This window comes from Gracilinanus agilis, chromosome 4 (genome assembly GCF_016433145.1).
Source record: "Gracilinanus agilis isolate LMUSP501 chromosome 4, AgileGrace, whole genome shotgun sequence".
NCBI lineage: Eukaryota > Metazoa > Chordata > Mammalia > Didelphimorphia > Didelphidae > Gracilinanus > Gracilinanus agilis.
In genome coordinates this window covers 375,079,825-375,100,276 of record NC_058133.1, presented here as the reverse complement: position 1 = coordinate 375,100,276, position 20,452 = coordinate 375,079,825, and the positions used below count along the sequence as shown (strand labels likewise).

At 34.0% G+C, this 20,452-nt stretch overlaps 1 protein-coding gene across 2 annotated transcripts in view; it reads left to right on the top strand.

The window, feature by feature from the left end:
- Positions 1-20,452, top strand: part of TBC1D32 (TBC1 domain family member 32) — a 215,180-nt gene that overhangs the window by 79,003 nt on the left and 115,725 nt on the right. For both annotated transcript variants that reach the window (XM_044676877.1, XM_044676876.1), the window contains exons 18-20: positions 5,431-5,569; positions 6,710-6,797; positions 10,171-10,289. In XM_044676877.1, the coding sequence (XP_044532812.1) occupies positions 5,431-5,569; positions 6,710-6,797; positions 10,171-10,289 (346 nt within the window). The remainder of the gene's footprint in view (positions 1-5,430; positions 5,570-6,709; positions 6,798-10,170; positions 10,290-20,452) is intronic.

Below are 20,452 nucleotides of genomic sequence, written 5' to 3'. Positions count from 1 at the left end.
ATATAATGCTTGTTGATGGTTTTATATATATAATGTTTATTATTTTTAGGAAAGGTCCTTCTATTCCTATACTTTCCAGTGTTTTCAATAGGAATGGGTGCTGTATTTTGTCAAAGGCTTTTTCATTGTCTATTGAGATAATCATGAACCATCCTTGCATTCCTGGTATAATCCCACCTGATCATGAAGGATAACCCTCATGATTACTTGCTGCAGTCTTTTTGCTGTTCTATTTAAGATTTTTGCATCTATATTCATTGAGGAGATTGGTCTATAATTTTCTTTCTCTGTTTTTGTTCTACCTGGCTTTGGAATCAGTATCATATTTGTGTCATAAAAGGAATTTGGTAGAACTCCTTCTTTGCTTATTATGTCAAATAATTTGTATAGTATTGGGTTTAGTTGTTTTTTGAATGTTTGATAGAATTCACTTTTGAATCCACTGGGCCCTGGTGATTTTTTCTTAGGGAGTTCATTGATGCCTCATTCAATTTCTTTTTCAGATATTGAATTATTTAGGTATTCTATTTCTTCTGCTGTTAATCTAGGCAATTTATATTTTTGTAAATATTCATCCATATCCCCTAGATTGCTATAATTATTGCTATTTAATTGGGCAAAATAGTTTTTTAATGATTGCCTTAATTTCCTCTTCATTAGAGGTGAGGTCTCCCTTTTCATCTTTGATACTGTTAATTTGGTTTTCTTCTTTCCTTTTTTTTTATTCGATTTACCAGTACTTTGTCTATTTTATCTGTTTTTTCAAAATATCAGCTTCTAGTCTTATTTATTAATTCAATAGTTCTTTTACTTTCATTCTTATTAATTTCTCCTTTGATTTTTAGTATTTCTAATTTAGTTTTCATATGGAAATATTTAATTTGTTCAGTTTCTAGTTTTTTAAGTTTCATGCCCAATTCATTAAACTTAGCCCTCCATAATTTGTTAATATATGTACTCAGTGATATAAAATCCCCTTAGAACTGCTTTGGCTGCATCCCATAGGTTTTCGTAAGAAGTCTCATCATTGACATTGTCTTCAATGAAATTAGTAATTGTTTCTATGATTTGTTCTTTCACTAACTTATTTTGCAGAATCTTATTATTCAATTTCCAATTAGTGTTTGGTTTGCTTCTCCATGTATCCTTGCTAATAACTATTTTTATTGCATTATGATCTGAGAAGGTTTCATTTATCATTTCTGCTTTTTTGCATTTGTTTACCATGTTTCTATGCCCTAGTACATAGTCAGTCTTCGTGAATGTTCCATGTGTTTGCTGCTGAAAAGAAGGTGTATTCCTTCTTGTCCCTATTTATTTTTTCCATATATGTATTAAATCTAATTTTTTAGGATTTCATTCACCTCTCTTATTTCTTTCTTATTTATTTTTCGGTCTGGTTTATCTAGTTTTGTTAGGGGAAGTTCGAGGTCACCCACTAGTATGGTTTTACTATCTATTTCATCCTTGAGCTCTGCTAGCTTCTTCTTTCAAAGTCTGGATGCTATACCATTTGGTGCATACATGTTGAGTACTGATATTTCTTCATTGTTTATACCGCCTTTTATCAGGATGTTATTACCTTCCCTATTTCTTTTAACCAGATCTATTTTTACTTTGGCTCTTTCAGAAATCATGATTGCAACTCCTGCCTTCTTTTTCTCAGTTAAAGCCCAATAGATTTTGCTCCGGCCTTTAATTTTTACTCTGTGTATATCTTCCTGTCCCATGTGTGTTGTAGACAACATATGGTAGAATTTTAGTATCTAATCCCTCTGCTATTTGCTTCCTTTTTATGGGCAAGTTCATCCCATTCACATTCAGAGTTATAATTATCTACTGTGTATTCCCAGACATTTTGATTCCCTCTCCTTGTCCTGCCCTTTCTTCTTTCACTATTTTCTTCTATACCAGTGTTTTGTTTTTAATCATTTCCCCTAGTTCCCTTCCTTATTGTACTTCCCTTTTTCCCCACACCAGTGCAAATATCAATAATATAGAAATAGTTGTGGATAGATGACACATTTTAAAACCGGTGGAAATGCGTGTCAGCTATGGTGCCGGGGGGTGGGGTGGGGTGTGGGGAAGTGGGGGGGTTTAAGAGGGTGAATGGGGAAAGTAAGAACATGAATCATGTAACCATGGAAAATTTTTCAAAAAAATAAAAAAGAATAAAAAAATTTAAAAAAGAAAATTAATGATTGTTTCTGTAATTTCTTCTTTCACCAATCCTTTCTTTAGCTTTAGATTACTTAATCTCTAATTAATTTTTGATTATCTTTCCACAGAGCTTTTTTCATTAAAATTTTTATTGTCTTATGATCTGAAAAGAATTTATTTGTTATTTCTTCTTTTTCTCCATTTGGTTGTGAAGTTTTTAATACCCTATTATATGCTCAGTGTTTGTATAGGAACCATGTACTGCTAAAAAGAAGTTATATTCTTTTTTTTATTGCTATTCAGTTCTCTCCAAAAAGCTATTATTTCTAACTGTCTTAAGATTTCATTCACTTCCTTTACTTCTTTTTTGATTATTATTTGTTTTGATTTATTTCTGTCTGAAAGGTGGAAGTTGAGGTCCCCTAGTAGTATAGTTTTACTGTCTCTTTCTTCCTGAAATTCCTTTAAATTTTCTTTTAAAAACATGGAGGTATACCATTTAGTGTATATATTTTTAGTATTGATATTATTTCATCGTTTATAGTACTTTTTAGCAAAATGTAATTTCATGCCTTATCTCTTTTAATCTGATGTATTTTTGCATTAGCTTTGTCTGAGATCCTGTTTGTTGCTTTTTTTTACTTTAGATGATGTACAATAAATTCTGTCCTAGACCCTTACCTTTACTCTGCATGTATTACCCTGACTCAACTGTGTTTCTTCTAAACAACATATAGTAATAGGATTCTGATTTTTAAACCAATCTGCTATTTGCTTCTGTTTGATGGGTGAATCCATCCCATTCACATTCACAGTTATGATTACTAACTGTGTATTCCCCTCTATTTTATTTTCCCCTTTTGATCCTGCTCTCTTTCCTTCCCACCAGAATTTTGCTTTTTACCAATCCCCTACTTCTCCCTCACTCGTATTACTACCCTCTTCCTTTGTGTTATTCCCTTCTTACTTCTCTATAGGGAAAGATAGGATTCTATACCCTAGTGAATATGATTATTTTATTATTCTCTTTATGAGCCAGTTACAATAAGAATGACATTTAAGCATTGACAGTCACCACTCTCTTCCTCCCCTCCACTATAATAGGTTTTCATATTTCTTTAGGTTAGATAATTAACCCATTCCATCTCTCCCTTCCCTTTTCTCTCAGTGCAGTCATCTTTTTCATTCCTTGATTTTTTTTTGCATATTATATCATTTTAATTAGATAAATTCCCCACCCTCTATGTATACTTCTTCTAACTGCTCTACTACTAATAAGAATTTTTAGAAGTTACAAATATCCTCTTTTCATGTAGGAATCCATACAGTTTGACCTTATTGAGTCCCTTAGACACTTTCTTATTTACCTTTTTAGACTACTCTTGGATCTTGTGTTTGGAATTTTTTGGAATTTTCTGTTTTGATCTGATCTTTTCCTCAGGCATGCTTGGAAATCTTCTATGTTGTTGAATAACCATTTTTTCCCTGAAAGAATATACTCTGTTTTGCCGGATAGGTGATTCTGGGTTGTAAACCTGGATCTTTCATCTCCTGGAATATAATATTCAGTGCTTTCCAATCCTTTAATTTGGAGGTTGCTAAATCCTGTGTGATCCTGATTATAGCTCCATTGTTTTTGAATTGTCTCTTTCTGGCTGCTTGCAGTATTTTTTCCTTGTCTTGGGGGCTCTTGAATTTAGCTATTACATTCCTAGGAACTGTCATTTGAAGATTTCTTTCTGTAATCTGTAGATACTTTCAATTTATATTTTATTCTCTTTTAAGAATATCTGGGTATTTTTCTTTGAAGCTTTTTTTTTGTGGGGGGGGCATCATGGGTTTTAGGTAGTCTGATAATTCTTAAATTATTTTTCCTATATCTATTTTCCAGGTAAGTTGTTTTTTCCATGAGATATTTCATTTCTTCTGGTTTTTTTCCTTCTTTTGATTTTGTTTCATTATTTCTTGGTGTCTCATGAAATTATTTGTTTTAATTATTTTCTTCTGTCAGCTTTTTTAGTCTTTTTCATTTGGCCCATTTTTTTCTTGCATCACTTTGATTTCTCTTGCCCATTTTCCTCTGCCTTACTCAATTGATTTTTGAAATCCTTTTGACATGTTCTAGAATTTGTCTCCAATTCATATTTTTCTTTTGGACTTTGCATGTATTTGCTTTGCTTTCACTGTTCCCTTCTGTGTCTGTGCATTATTCTTTGTCTCCATAAAAATTCTCTATGGCTAGGTGTTCTTTTTTTCTTTCATGTTTGCTCATTTTCCCTTTCCCTTTTAAAGGTAGGCTTTGTTCTCAGGAAGATTAGGACATCCTCTTAAACTTCATACTTTCCTTGTTGATACTCTAGCCTTTTTTTCTGGATTTCTGCCAGTTTCAGTTCTTCCAAAATGGTATGATGGCCTATGGGCTGGGTGCTCTGAGATCCATTTCCCAGTGATCATTAGATTACCCCCTGAGACTGCTGATAGCTTAAATTCTAGCCCTAGGTTTGTGTGTAATTTTTTGGTCTCATGCTGGCCTTTATCAGGTCAGTTATACAACATATAGTAGCCTGCCCTTGAACTTTGGGTCAGTACCCTGGGGACTGCCCCTGCCAGGCATGGGAGGGGGAGCCTTGGGTCTACCAAATTCCCCATACTTGGATGTATGTCCTAATCACAAGCCTACGCTGGGACTCCTGGCCTTGTTATATCCCCACACAGATCAGGCTGTGCAGCATAGACTGCCCTGGTCTAGAAATCTGAACCTTGCTGCAGATTTGCTTGGAACTTTAAGAGATGTTCATTGGTTTGGACCCTATTGGCCCAGGCAGGGTCTCAATCTCTAGATGTTGGCTTGGGCTCAGGTTTAGAATTTGGCACAATAGATGTGGAGGAGAGGGGCTTACTCTTGCCTTGCTCTTCCCTCCTTGCTTCAACCTCTTGCTGGCTCTGCTCCCCTCTCACCCCAGTGCCCCAGATGTTCTTTGTTTACCTTTTAGGTTTTTATCTTCTTGAAAGTTGTTTCACTCTGTCTCCTTATTGATTCTTTCATTCCTGTGTCCATTTTGTGGTGTTATTTTAAGAATGGTTGGAGAGAATTCTCATGGTGGTTTCAAGTTTCCCTGCTTCTACTCTGCCATCTTGGCTCTGGAACCCTGCTACCAATATGTACTTTTAAAGAATAGAATCTTTAATGATAGGGCATGTTATTTTTTCTCTTTAAATCTTTATTCTTCCTAAATAAAATCCTCTTTTTTGTCTAAAATCTTGATTTAGCATGGCATGGGAAGAAAATCTATTAGATGACTTGCTAAATTTTGCTGCTACTCCGAGAGGATTATTACTTCTCCAGAAGACAGGTGCCATCAATGATTGTGTGTCATTTATGTTCAACAGATATTCAAAAAAATTCCAGGTAGGAATTAAAGTTTACCATAGACAAAATATATTATTATTTTTAGCAGTAGTAGTAGAAATAGTAACTCCTATAACATTAGGACCTAAACATTGATTTTTCATGTAGCAGATAATTAGGAAGTTAATAACACCATTTATGACTGTATATATCAGAAGATCTCTTCATAATCTATGAAATATGCATTGAATCAGCTATATATTTTGTTTATATAATATCAAACATCTGTGTAAGTTATCTGTATTGTAAGTTCTTTAAGGGCCTTCCCTGGTCTGTTCAAATTACATCTTTGTATCCCTAGTGCCTATCACAGAGACTTACTTACACATAATAGATACTTTGTAAATGTTTGTTGAATTGAAATCTCAGGACTGAATTCTATAGTTGAATTCTCTAAATAGCTGTGGTTTTTACTAACACATAAAAAAATTAAACCATTTCTAAAGTACTTTTATAAAGTAGCTATTTTTACAGAGAATGCATTTAACAAAATGTTAACTCGATGACAGAAATATTATTGTGAATATAAATTATTTTAATGTTATATAGCAGATAACATTAAAATATGTCATAGGTGAATGGGCCAAATAATTTTCTTCTAGAGATATGACCATTTTTTGATCTCTTGTTAGGCTTTCAATTCTGAATACTATCTATGTTTTTGTTTATAACCATTCTTCTGCCATCATTCTCATTATTTATTATTAATGATCTTTGCTACTTTAGAAATCTAAATATTTTTAGAGTTATATGTAAAATGAGTTAATATGCTTCTATGGGTAAAAATGTTTAAACTTTCATTCATTAAATTCTGTTCATGAATTTTTGTGATATCTGATTTAGTAGTTATTCCTAGCTTTTAGAGTTACTTTAAAAATTATTTTAATTTCTAGCTATTTGTACATATATTTGCATTTAGAACTTTAACAAATAATTATTAACTGTCTTTTTCTGAGTGATAGGCACTGGTGAAGGCACAAAGTTTTTTTTGATGATATTTGTTTTTTCATGAATCTTAAATTCTGGTAGTTGATTATATTGATAGCCTTTGATTAAGATAAAGAATATATTAGCAATGTGCAAATGGTATTTATTTTAATTTTAATTTTAAAAATTACCCTATATACTTGCTATTTGTAGGTCAGTAAGCATAAAAAATTTGGATATGGAGTGATGGTCACACAAGTAGCATCAACAGCTGCAGGTGCAGTAGCTCTACGGAATTCAGGTAATATTTTTGGCTTACAAAATATCATTTTAAAAAACAATCCTAGTACAACCAGACCTTAGAACAGTAGCAAAAAAAATTCAGTATAGTTTTCTAAAGGTAAGGATTACCTGGAAGATAAGATTTTTTTTCTCGAACAATATTCTCTTAGAATTAATTACGAACTTTAAATTCATTTCATTTTCTTTTGTAGAGTAGTAATAAATAATGAAGCAATCTAAAAGGGATAAATTATTACTTGAGATTTTTCTATTATTGAATATTGAAAAATATCTCATAACAGTAAGTGATATCATACCCTCTTAAAATAATGCTGCATTTTATCATTCAAGGCAGATTTCCTTTTTCATCACCCTGTTTTCCAAACCTCTTGTTCTTACAGTGGATGTCAGGAAATTTCAAACATGCAGTTTTAATTGCCTTATGGGCCTGCCATAAAGTAGTATTAAGCTACCATGACTTCTCTTGTGTAGGGTTTCTATAGGTTTATGCCATCTTGCCTCCTGAAAGCATGCAGCATACACTGTGTTTTGTAAAATCTTAGTGTCCTGAATATGCTACATGCCAACCTCTTACTTGTGAAGACAGCATCCATTACCAGCTTTTCTGAAAAGCAAAAGGAAAAGGGCATGGAAACTAGGCATACTACAGTTCAAAATTAGATTCTTACTCTAACTGCTGTCAACTGATTACCTTGTGACTTCATATTCAAGTCTTAACTGTGTCGTTTATTGAACATTACCCATGATGTGTTATTCATTTTATTATTAAATATATACATGTACATATATATGCACATATATATGTGGATATATATAAATTTTTACTTTATATTTTTAGTACTTTCTATGAGATTTTAAAATGGGCTGCTTATTGGGTTAAGATTACTTTATTTTTTAACCTGTTTGTCTATTTTAGTATAGGTGTGCATATATATCAATTTTAATTGGAAATGTCCATGCATATTTCTACTATTAGACACTATATTTTTTTAAAAAATTGGTTTCATGTTCAGATACCTATAGCAAGTGATAGATGGTTTTTTCCTTTAGAGAAAATTAATTTTTTTATTCTTGAGATTTTTAATCCTAGGTGGCAAGAAACATTGGATGTGAAATAAGAAATGTACTGTTTCTAATATGGAATAGTATAAAATAAGGAATTGTAATAATGACAGGAAAAGAAAACATGTTAAGGAGAAAGATATTATAACTTTTTAACTATAGTAAAAGAGATAAGGAATAAGAGTAAATTAAATAATATTTAATGGGTAGATGTGAAATGGAATATCTTGAGATCAAGGAAAAGTAATTTAAACTATGGCAAGAGAGAAGTGTTGTACCAATTGAGAAAGGGTCACAATCTTTTTTTTTTAATTTAAAATTTTTTCTTTAAATTTTTTAGAAAAGATTTCCATGGTTACATGATTCATGTTCTTTCTCTCTCCCCTAACCCCCTCCCCTTCGTAGCTGACATGCATTTCCACTGGGTTTTATACGTATTATTGATCAAGACCTATTTTCCATATTATTGGTAGTTGCACTGGGGGGCTTGGTTTAAAGTCTATATCCCAGATCATATCCTCATCAAACCATGTGTTCAAGCGGTTGTTTTTCTTCTGTCTTTCTACTCCCACAGTTCTTCTTCTGAATTGTTTCTCATAATTCCCTCCCGGTCATTGCATTGCTGCTAGTAGAGAAGTCCATTACATTAGATTCTACCACAGTGTATCCGTCTCTGTGTATAATGTTCTTCTGCCTCTGCTCCTTTCACTCTGTATCAGTTCCTGGAAGTCATTCCAGTTCACATGGAATTCCTCCAGTTAATTATTCCTTTGCACACAACAGTATTCCATCACCAGCATATACCACAATTTGTTCAGCCATTCCCCAATTGACAGGCATACCCTTATTTTCCAGTTTTTGCCACCACAAAGAGTGAGGCTATAAATATTTTTGTACGTCTTTTTCCCTATGATCTCTTTGGGGTACAAACCCAGCAATGGTATGGCTGGGATCAAAGGGCAGGCAATCTTTTAGCGCTTTTTGGGCATAGTTCCAAATTGCCATCCAGAATGGTTTGATCAATTCACAACTCCACCAGCAATGCATTAATGTCCCAATTTTGTCACATCCCCTCCAACATTTATTACTTTCCTTTGCTATCATGTTAGCTAATCTGTTAGGTGTGAAGTGATACCTCAGAGTTGTTTTGATTTGCATTTCTCTAATCATTAGAGATTTAGAACACTTTCTCATGTGCTTATTGATACTTTTGATTTCTTTATCTGAAAATTGCCTAACTCTTGCCCATTTATCAGTTGGAGAATGGCTTGATTTTTTTGTACAGTTGATTTAGCTCCTTATATATTTGAGTGATTAGACCTTCCTCAGAGTTTTTTGTTATAAAGATTTTTTCCCAGTTTGTTGATTCCCTTCTAATTTTGGTTGCATTGGTTTTGTTTGTACAAAACCTTTTTAATTTAATGTAATCAAAATTATTTATTTTACATTTTTGTAATTCTTGCTTGCTTGAAAGGGTCATAATCTTAAAAGGCCTTTCTATTATCAAAATTTTGTGCTTCTAATCATGATAGTACTTTGGGTATGTTATTTTGGCATAGTATAGTATAGTACTTTGGGATAGTATTTAGCTCCTTTGATACCTGGAATAAATAGTATTAACATAACAAAACTAGTACCATTTGAATGAAGGATATTATAGAAATGCAGAAAATAGTAAATGTTAAGGCTAATATCAAAGGAGTATCTCATATTGTTGAGGTTTGAGATACAGAAAAATCCTTTAGCTGTAAATATTTGGTTGGAATATTTTAAACTTATATTTTACTAGAGGACTATTAAAAACAAAGTAAAAGAAAAGAAAGAAGCAAATAGAAAAGTTTATGGACTATATATTTCTTATTCTAAATTTAATTTAAAGTTAAATAGTACCTTGGTATTATAACTATCAGATAGCCTCCTGGATTTTTCCTGCCTTTTCAAACATATTTTGGTTTGATGCTAATGATGATAAACTTTGTGTGTAAAGTAAACTTGTCCCTATTACCTCGTCTAGTGCAAACCTCATACTGTCTCCAATCATTATTATCTTTCATTTAATTTTGAAAGTCTATATTTCAGTCCCTCTGACATTAGGCTGTTCAGCACTTCCCATTCTGTATTTAATTCATAGCTTTTTCGGGGGGGGGGGGTCTTACCTAGATTCTTTACCCTTTCTTGATATAGTAACTTACCTATCAAATTCTCTTAAATTTATTTCAATGTTGTCATCTTGCCTGAGTGGTAGAGAGATTATCAGTATCATAGTAATTCTTGTAGAATTTAAATAATATAATATGATTCATTTTTAGGGTTTATTAGTGCACTTATAACTGAATTATGGACTATTTTGGAATGTGGAAGAGATGATGTTAGAGTAACACAGCCCAGATCTACTCCAATGGATCCCATTGACCGAAGCTGTCAAAAGGTAAGAGGGTAGGGGGCAGCTGGGTAGCTCCGTGGAAGGGGGCAGCTGGGTAGCTCAATGGATTGAGAGCCATGGCTAGAGACGGGAGGTCCTAGGTTCAAATCTGGCCTCCGACACTTCCCAGCTGTGTGACCCTGGGCAAGTCACTTGACCCCCATTGCCTACCCTTACCACTCTTCTGCCTTGGAGCCAATACACAGTATTGACTCCAAGATGGAAGGTAAGGGTTTAAAAAAAAAAAAAAAGGTAAGAGGGCATTTAACACATTCTCTAGAATAAGAATTCATAACGTTTTTTGTTTCAAGAACTCCTTTAAACTATCTCGTTAAACCTATGACCTAGGAGACAGCCCATGAAAATTCCATTAGTATGTGTTGTGCCCAATGCACAGAACAGCAAGGAGGCTACTGTCACTAGACAGCAGATTACATGGGAGGATGTAAGTGGTAAGAAGCTTGACAGATATGAAGGGATCTGGATACGGGACAGGAGCAGGCTTTACAGTCAAACAGAGGACTTCATATTTGATGGTGGAGGCACTAGGGAGCCAGCAGAGCTGATTGAATGGCAAGGTGATGCTGATTAATTTGTGTTTTCAGAAGATCATTGTCAACTGTGTGGAATAGAGAGACATTAGGCAGGGAGATGAATCATCAAGCTGAGTCAGTAGCCTAGACATGAGGTGATAGGGGCCAGGACATGGGTAGTTCCAGTGTTAGAGGAGACTAGGGTCCAAATCAAGAAGTAGGGTGAAAGCAGAAATTACAAGAATTGGGAACTAATTTATTATGGAGTTAAGAAGGGCAGGAGTTATCATGAGGTTTAGGTCGTGAGCCTCAAGTGACTGCGAGGAGTAGAACCCTTAAGAATAATAGGAAATTTGGAAGAGGGGAAGATTTCTACATGACAGGGAGTGGAGATCAGCAGACAGGTCAGGCCTGGAGAAATAGATTTGAGGATCACCCATATAGAGATGACAGTTGAATCCATTGGAGACAAGAGTAGGATCGCTAAGTGAAATAGTATAAAGGAAGAAGTAAAGAGGGCCCAGGATGGAGTTCTGTTAGGATACTCATAGTTAGGTATGACCTGGATGAAGAGCCATCAGAAGACACTGAGAAGGAATGGCCAGACAGAACCAGGAGAGAGCATGGTCACAAAATCTAGAGAGAAGACAGGATCAAAGAGAAGAGTGATCCACAATATAGGAAGCCTCAGGGAGGTTAGGAAGGATAAGGACTGAGAAAAAGCCATTATGTTTTTCTACTAAGAGATAATGATTTTAGAAATTTTAGTTAAATGGAGAAGTCAGAAGCCAGACTGCAGAGTTAATAAGGTAGTGAGCAACAAGAAAGAGGAGGTGTTGATGGTAGACAGCTTTCCCTAGGAGTTTAGTCAGGAAAGGAGGAGGCATAGGACAATATCTGGCCAACATAGACAGATGGATTTTGGTTTTGGTTTTATTTTTGTTTTTTAAGGATGGGGAAGACATGAGCATGTTTATAATTGGTATGTACCCAGCCAGAAGAGATTAAAGATCAGTGATAGAATGAGGATGATAGAGAGGGCAGTATTCTGGAGAATTTGGGATGGAATGGTATCACTTTTGCAGGTAGAGAAGTTCATGTTGGCAGTGAGAAGGACCATCTCTTCATGTGAAGTGGGAGGAGGAGGGGAAAATGGCAAAAGTCATTTTAACAATAAGAGATAAGAAAGCGATGAAAAGGGAGCTATCTTTCTTGGTGAATGTTCCCAATATTTTCATTTAAGTATGTGGCAGGATTCTCATCTGAGAGGATGGGGAGAGATGGAAAGTATGAGAAGGGATGAAAAGGTGTGGAAGATCCCCTGTGGTGAGTGAGACAGTCCAATTCAAGAGGTGTAAAAGAATCAAATTACATCATTTAGGGCATAGTAAAATTTATATAACATACATTTGTATTTGATCCTGTCAGCATGATTTTTGTGACTTTTCTCTACTTTGCTCTGCACATTTAGGTAAGAGTGAAGGCAGGGAATCATAGAATTAATACAGGGCTGAGGCTTGGTAAGTCAGTATATTTGATTTAATTGGGACTCTAGAGAAGAAGACTGAGTAGAGTTGAACTGTTTCACCAAGGGTTCTGAATGAAAAAGAGGGAATTATAGCCAGTGCATGAGTGATGAACTAAGAAAGAACTTGATGAGGTCTTGATGAGGAAAAAGAATAGATTTTAAAGTTTTATTTTCAGCTCTTAGCATAGTATTGGATATATACTAAGCACTTAAGTGCTTGCTGAATGAGTGACTAGTATAACAGAATATCTCTTTTACACTAAAATTAGTCAACATAGATATTTTAATCATTCTTCCATTTTATTTTGATGTCTTCTCCACACTTCTCTGCAGAGGTGGGCAGATCTTGGTGTGGAAATTGCATTTATATTTAGACTTTTTCAATGACTTTTTTATTTTTTTACCTCTTTTTTTCTTCTTTAAAAATATATTGTTTGACTCTTGAGAAGGGTGAGGAATACCAGAAGAATTTGTATTAATGTAAAAATTCATGTACTTATTCATATATATGAAAGGAAAATTAGGCTTTTGTAGATGATTAGTAGTTGTATAAAATTCAAATAAAAATGAATTCCTGAGGGGGGCTATATCTTACTTTAAAAAGCCACAAATTAACATCACCTGTGTTGTATTGTTTTTATTTATTTTGTTAAATATTTCCCAATTATATTTCAATCTTAGGGATTACTTAAGAGTTTGACTGAAAGTTTTACAGGTTCATAGTGTAATAAAGGGAGCCAATAACCGATGTTATGATAGAAAGGAGATAGAGTCTATGTAGTGAGTCTCTCTTCCAGCTCTCCCCTGGGGCCGAATATACACAGGGAGACTTTAAAGGGGTGTCACCCTGAAACTGGGTAATCTGGATGGTCTTGTTGCTGTCAGGAGTTTGGGGCTAGGCTTCCCTATAAGACGAGGTATGTGTTACCCCAATCCAATTCTAAATTAAGGATGGGGTTCACACAAACCTCCCCCCATTAGGTAATTTCACAGCAGGTGGTCTGGCTTCAAGATGGAGGCAGCCAGACCAATCTGTGGTTCCTCTCTCTCTTGTAGTCTCTCAGGCACTCTGGAACACTATCTGACTAATGAATGGCTTTTGTTATTTGCAAGTCAGGGATTGGGGAAAGGGGTGAAGGGCAGAGGGATTTTGGGTTGCCCTCTTTGCTATTCCTATGGGATCAGTCACTTGGTTGGGAACCCCAGTGGTTCCCATACCTAAGCTTCCCCCCCCCCCCCCTTCTTCTATTTCTCCATTTCTGTCCTTTCCTATAATTGTAAGGTTTGACTGAAAAAGGGCCTCTCTGCAAGTTTGGGAATGGGTGAAGGAGACTAAGAGATCGCTCCCAAAATGGATTCCAAAACTTAGCCAACTTGACGGTTGAAGTCTAGATGGGTGAGATGTGATGGAATGGCTTTGATCAGGGAATCAGGGTTTCAATTTCCAAAAGAAAGATCCTCAGTAAGCACTCGGGTTTGTATCTGAGCTAGGATGTTGTCCTCCTCTCTCCTCCCAGTCCTCTGCCAGAAACCTTCTCCTCCCCTTCCTCTACCTGAAGAGCTCTCCGCTCTTTGGAGAAAATTCCCAGAATCCTCTCTCGTCTCAACTGTCAGCAACTGTCAGCAACTCCCTTCTCTGGCTCCTTTTGTACCATCCCCCTTGCACAAATCCCATCCTTACAGTAATTACATCTTTGATTTTAAGATGTAGAGAATACAATATATTGCTGTTTATTAAAAAATTGAAGAAAAAAATCAAAATGAGAAGAAAGCATTGAAATCAAGATTTCATCAATTCAATTTCTTAAAAAATGAACTATAGCCATAAGGTATAAAAAAAGCCAGGGAACCTAATACCTACTTCAAATGCAGTTAGAGGAGAATTCTGTCAAACTTTTCAAGAAAAATTAAGTGAAGGAAACAGAACAAGAAAAACAATGTATAAGGTGACTTTGCAAATATAAATAGAGAAAAATAATAAATAAATCAATAAAAGTTTATTAGTATCTACTCTGTGCCAGGCCCTGTGCTGAAAGCTATGGATATAAATATAAAAAAGAAAGTCATACTCTACTCTCAAGGAGCTGATGGGAGAAGACAGCATACAAAGGGAAAGGGGAGAGAAGAAGAGAGTTCCAACAAAATCCAGCAGGAAGAGATTGTAAGGATAGCCTTTGCAAGGTACAGTGGAATGTTTGGGGAAAAGGATGTTTGAAAGAGAGCAGCGGTTGGACCAGGAGCAAAGGATTGTGGGAAGGAAAGAATCTTGGTGGAGGTCTTCGATCTGTGATCTTAGGAGAGAGAGGGAGGACCCTTGCCTACCTTGGGATCAAGCAGAGGCCATCTGAAAGTTTTCCTTTTTCATCTGGATACAACAAAAGACCTGTGTTGTTCCTGAAGTCCTCTGATACTATCAAGAAAGAGTGCTTGAAGATATCAGTGGTTAAAGGGGTTGTCGGGCTCGGCCAGCCACTGAGCCAACTGTGAAGGCTCTCAGTCTGTCCTACCTTACTGCAGAGACCCCTGACTATATTATCAATCAATATATTAGCTTAGGATTAAGAGATAAGGGAGGGAAGGTGAATTCCTGGTCTGGCCACTTGGTTTGACCAGTGAAAAAGGACATTGTCATTTGGGTTAGAATAGGGACACCTCTCTCTACTACCCTTTTCCTATCTACTACTACTACTATTAAACAACCTTTGTAAACTGTCAGATAGCGATATTCTTGCAATAAAGGGAAAATAAGAGGGAAGAAGAGGACAAGGGGGAAGGCTGTCTGTTCAAGCTTGAAATCAACAGTTCAAGGCCCCCTGTTGTGCAGCTTTAACCGGACAGGGTTTTGATCTGAAGGGAGTTCCTTGGGCAAAGCATTAGCCAAGCCCCAGGGACCTATCAACATTATTCCCAAAAGGGAACCCATCTCCAGGTTAATAATCACCTGCCATTCCCTGGCAAAACAATCTCCAGTAAGGGTGAAAGGAGTGTGCCCAGACAGGCTTCATCAGCCAGCCTGTGTAGAGCAAGTAACATCTTGAACATTCAAAAATATATCACCCTTACAAGATAGAAAGAGGTATTTCACTTAAAGTAACAGTATAAACTACCTGGAAATACCTGCTGAGACACACAGAGAAACTATATAAGCTTAATTACAAAATGCCCTACACAAATAAAGAGAAATGATAGACCAAGTCAATTTAATAAAAATGACAGTACTGCTTGAAACAATTTACTTATTTAGTGCTCTGCCAATCAAATTACCATAGGATTACTTTATAGATGTAGAAAGAAAAATAACTTTATTTGGAGGAACAAAAGATCAATAATATCAAGATAATCAAAGGAAAAAATGGGAAGGAAGGGAGCCTAGCAGTGCTAGATTTTAAAATATACTACAAATCATACATACAAATCATTTAAAAATGCTACAAATACTACTGTAATCATCAAAACAATTTGATGTTAGGTAAGAAAAAGAGAGGTTTAGGCATATTATATATAGAAGCAAATGGGTGCAGTAGTCTCATATTTGATAAACTCAGAAATTCCAGCTATTGTGGCAAAAATTCAGAGTTTGACAAAAACTTGTGAAAACTGAAACCTTAGTCTTGTATATGTGGAGCAACATTTTACCCAAAATACCAAAACAAGTTTCAAATGATTTAGACACAAAGGGTGACAACATAAGAAAATTAGAGGATTATGGAAGAAATTGTTTATCAGATAGGGAAAGCTTATAGATAAGTGAAGAGTTCATGACCAAATAAAATGGAGAATTTCATGGAGGGAAAATCAGCAATTTTGATTACATTTGAGAAGATTTTGCACAGACAAAACCAATGAAATTAAAGGTAGAAGAGAAGGAAGAAATTTGGAGAATATAGCAAGTTTCTCTGATAAAGCTCTCAATTTAAGATAAATATAGGGAAAACTGAATCAAATTTGTAAGAATAAAATCCATTACCCAATTAATAAATGATTAAAGGATATGAATAAGCAGTTTTCAGAGGAAGAAATCTAAGCTATCAAGCAAAACAGATTTCCCTGTTGGCCATATCCAAAAATATATGCCTCATTCTGCATGTTGGTCCGTTCCCTTTCTGTCAGGAAATGGATAGCATGCATAGTTTCAGTTATTTATTATATTGATCAGAATTTTGAAATTGTTCATAGTTGTTTGTCATTTCACTTGTTGTACACATTTCTTCCTTACTTCTGCTCATTTCGCTATGCTTCTATTCATACAGAACTTACTAGATTTCTCAGAAAGTGTTCATTTTGTCATTTAAAAAAATACCATAGGAGTATTCATCACATTCATTCATTATAATTTGAACACTTTCAGTGATGGGTAAACTATTCCCTGTGGGCCAGATCCAGACTGTAGTTTGCCCATCACTGCCTTAAGCAATTCCCTAATTACTACATCTGGATGTGGGGGCATAGTGATTAGGGAATTGCTTAAGGCAGTGATGGGCAAACTATGGCCTGGATCTGGCCCTTAGGAATAGTTTGCCCATCACTGCTTAGTTGATAATCACCTCATTAGTTTCTTTCTTTCTTTCTTTGTCAGATATTTTTCTTCTTTTTTTTTTGAGCACTTTGGGATGTAAACCTAGTAAATGCAATATATGGGTCTGAGTGCATTCACAAAATGGTGACACAGTTCTAAATTACTTTTCATAAAGGTTAGGTTAATTCATAGTTCTGCAAATAGTGAATTAATGTGCTTATTGTCATATAACTCTGCCAACATGAGTCTTTTTTTCCCTACACATTGCTAATCTATTGTATTTTACATAAGAAAAAACTTCAATTTGTCTTTCACTAATTTTTAGTTATTTCAAATATGTGATCACAATGGCTGTTAACAGTGTGAGAACTTTCAAGGATACTGAAACTTTGAGATCTGTTATTCATATCCTTTAATCAGTTGGAGAATGGCAATTATTCTTAGAAATTTGAATCAGTTTCTTATGTGTGTGTGTGTGTGTGTGTGTGCACATGCACACACAGTCACACACTCTGGAAACGAGAACTTTATCAGAAAAACTTGGTGCCAAACTTTTCCTAGTTAACTATTTCTCCTAATTTTTGCTGCATCGTTTTTGTTTATGCAAGCCTTTTCAAATGTTATATAATCAGTGATGTGCATTTTATCTATTCTTTATATTTTAGCTATCTCCTCTCTACATTATTTTGTTATGAACACCTCCCCAATCCATAGGTCTGAAAGGTAAATTTTTCCTTTCTTCTTTAAGTTGATATTGATATGACCATTTAAGTCCAAATTTGAACCTTAATTGGTACATCATGTGAGATGTTGGTCTAAATCTAATTTCTTCAAAATTTATTTCTAATTTTCCCAGTAGATTAAGCAATAAGGTTTGTTTGATTCTGTATGTTGTATATGTAAGCTATTCTATATATTAGCTCTTCTCTTTTTTATGCAATATCAAAGCTTTAGATGTTAGCTGCTTTATTTCTTTGTATGTCTAAAATACGTAAGATATTCCTTGTTAAATACAAATGCATAATTAATTTTGCCAATATTTGTATCCAGGAAAATATAAAATAAAGAAATAAGTATTTAAAACTCTCAGCAAGGATGTCTTCAGTCGACCATTATAAAAGAGAATACCAGTGTCTTTTAAAACCCTCTCTCAAGATGATATTCTTGTTTTCAGATGATGTGCTGATTGCAAATGTATTACCAGTCTTTCTGCATAAGATCCATGGATACTAAAGATACTGGCCTAATAGTGAAGAAAGCTTGTTGACTAGAATATAAGATGCAGTATGATGGGCAGTCCTTTGCTCCATTGGTTTCTTTGTCTTTCATATGCCCTGCATAAGCCCAGCAGTACAGTTCTTAAGAGAAGATCATCTAAATGAGTAGATCTCAGAATACAATAGGAGGCCAGGCTACGTTGTATTTTGGAGATTACGAAATTAAATTATAATTTTTGTTGGTGCTTTAAAATATTTTTGATCATATCACTGAAATTCATAATATGTTTTATCTAATTATCATTGCTACTCAAATTCATTCAAATCATAGTCTTTTATATATCTTCATCCTTCAAAATACTTGTCCATCTGTATTTCTCCTTTTACTTTTCTTAGTATTTTGTAGCACACATCATTTCTTTAAGTTTGTTGATTATAGATGAGCTTCCTCATAGATCAGTTAAGAAAAATTATTATGGTTCAGTGCTTAAAAAAAACTAGTTTTCAACTAGTTAAGTCAAGTAATTTGTTATTTCAAGCAAGTTTTCTTTATTAGTAGGTATTCGAATTTTTGCTTTGTTTTTGGCATGAAATTGAGATTCTCTTGGAAGATTTTTAACTCCCAAGAAAAGATTTTGCTTTAAGGCAATTACTGTTTTCCTTTTTTACTTAAAAGTAAATATCACACTTAAAAAAATTTACTCATTGCATTTTTAGCCAAATTTTCATATTATTTTCCAAGCATTAATAATACTGGAAATACATGGCTCATATACATCTTTTTCACTTGTAGTATTTTAGAATGATACTTATCCTAGGAACATATAGTTTTTCTATATATTTTCTTCATTTCCTGAAATTTTCCATAGATATAATATATTAAGCTATATTAAAGACTCTTCAAAAATCTTAAAAGTTGATACTTTTTCTATTATCCTACTCTACTAAAACTCAGACCTCAGGCATTTTTTAAACCAATACATTTATTGGAATATGTTCATGTAACATTCTACTTAATTGAATATGGGAAAGAGCACATTAGAATTAATTAAGATAACATGTATACTGAATTTTATGATTTGTTGCTCAAGAGTAATCTTGTGGAAATCAATAGGGTATTCTACAGATAAGATTATATCATTACAGTAAATTACTATTGCATAATTTGTTGTAAACAATATCTTAAATAATTAAAAGGTTCATCAGTCTAGTATAATTATGTTGATTAAATTCATTTGGCTGAAAAAATTGGGACCTTTTCAAAACAATATTAAATAAGTGTTACCATATCATATAAACTATATGTGGTTAATTGATATGATCAAATTTGAACACATTTTTACAATTGAATTTGTTTCTCAATTACATGCAAAAACAATTTTTAATCTTCCTTTTTAAAAAAATTGAGTAAAATATCGCTCCTTCCTTTTCCTCTTCCATCCCTGAGACAGAAAGCAGTTTGACAAAAATTTTATATATTCCATAATGTGGTGATAGATGTTTGTTTTGATTGTATTAAACATTTCCACTACATTGAACTCTTTTTACATTCCTCATATAAAGCTACCATGATAATAATGATTTCTTACATAAATTGATGTAGCTTTTTTACCAGGATTTTAAAAAATTTGAAACAATAATTGCTAACAAAATTAATCAGTAGTTCTCTTTGCTTTATCCTCCTTCAGTTTAGATACCAGGACTATGTTTTTCTGATAAAACAAAATCAGAAGAGTAATTTCTTTCTCATTTTTACTTTATTTATTACAGTACAGGTATTAATTATTCTTTAAAATTTTGATAGTACTTTCCTATAAGTCTGTCTGAAGGGTATTTTTAATCCTATCTTAGTAAAGAAATCAAACCACTTATAAAAAAACTACTCCATAAAACAATCTGTCTATCAAAAATTAGCCAAATTTAATGTTATCTATTTTTTTTCATGAAGTTATAATCTCCCTCTTCTGCTTACAAAATTAAAGATGCCTCCATCCCCTCCTTCATGGCACTAACAATATAACATTACTCCCATACTTAAATCATGAAATGTGACTACTAGAAAAGTATTAGAGTGAATTATATGTTCCATTACATCTGCAGAACCAATTTTCTTTTACTGAGTCATTTGGTTAAGTCATTAATTTATGTCTTCATTTCTTCATTTGTAAAAGCTGTGACTTGTACTAGATAATTTCTGATGTACTTTTAAGCTTTAAGCTGGTAATAGATTATTATATGAACCTGATTTTCAATTGATAAGGAAATATATCTGCAAATGCAAATGAATTTAACCTACAAGTCTTAAGTAGATAAATGGAGTGTTTGGATTTGAATGCACTTATTTTGGGAATGTTTGTAGTTTTAAGCAAAATTTT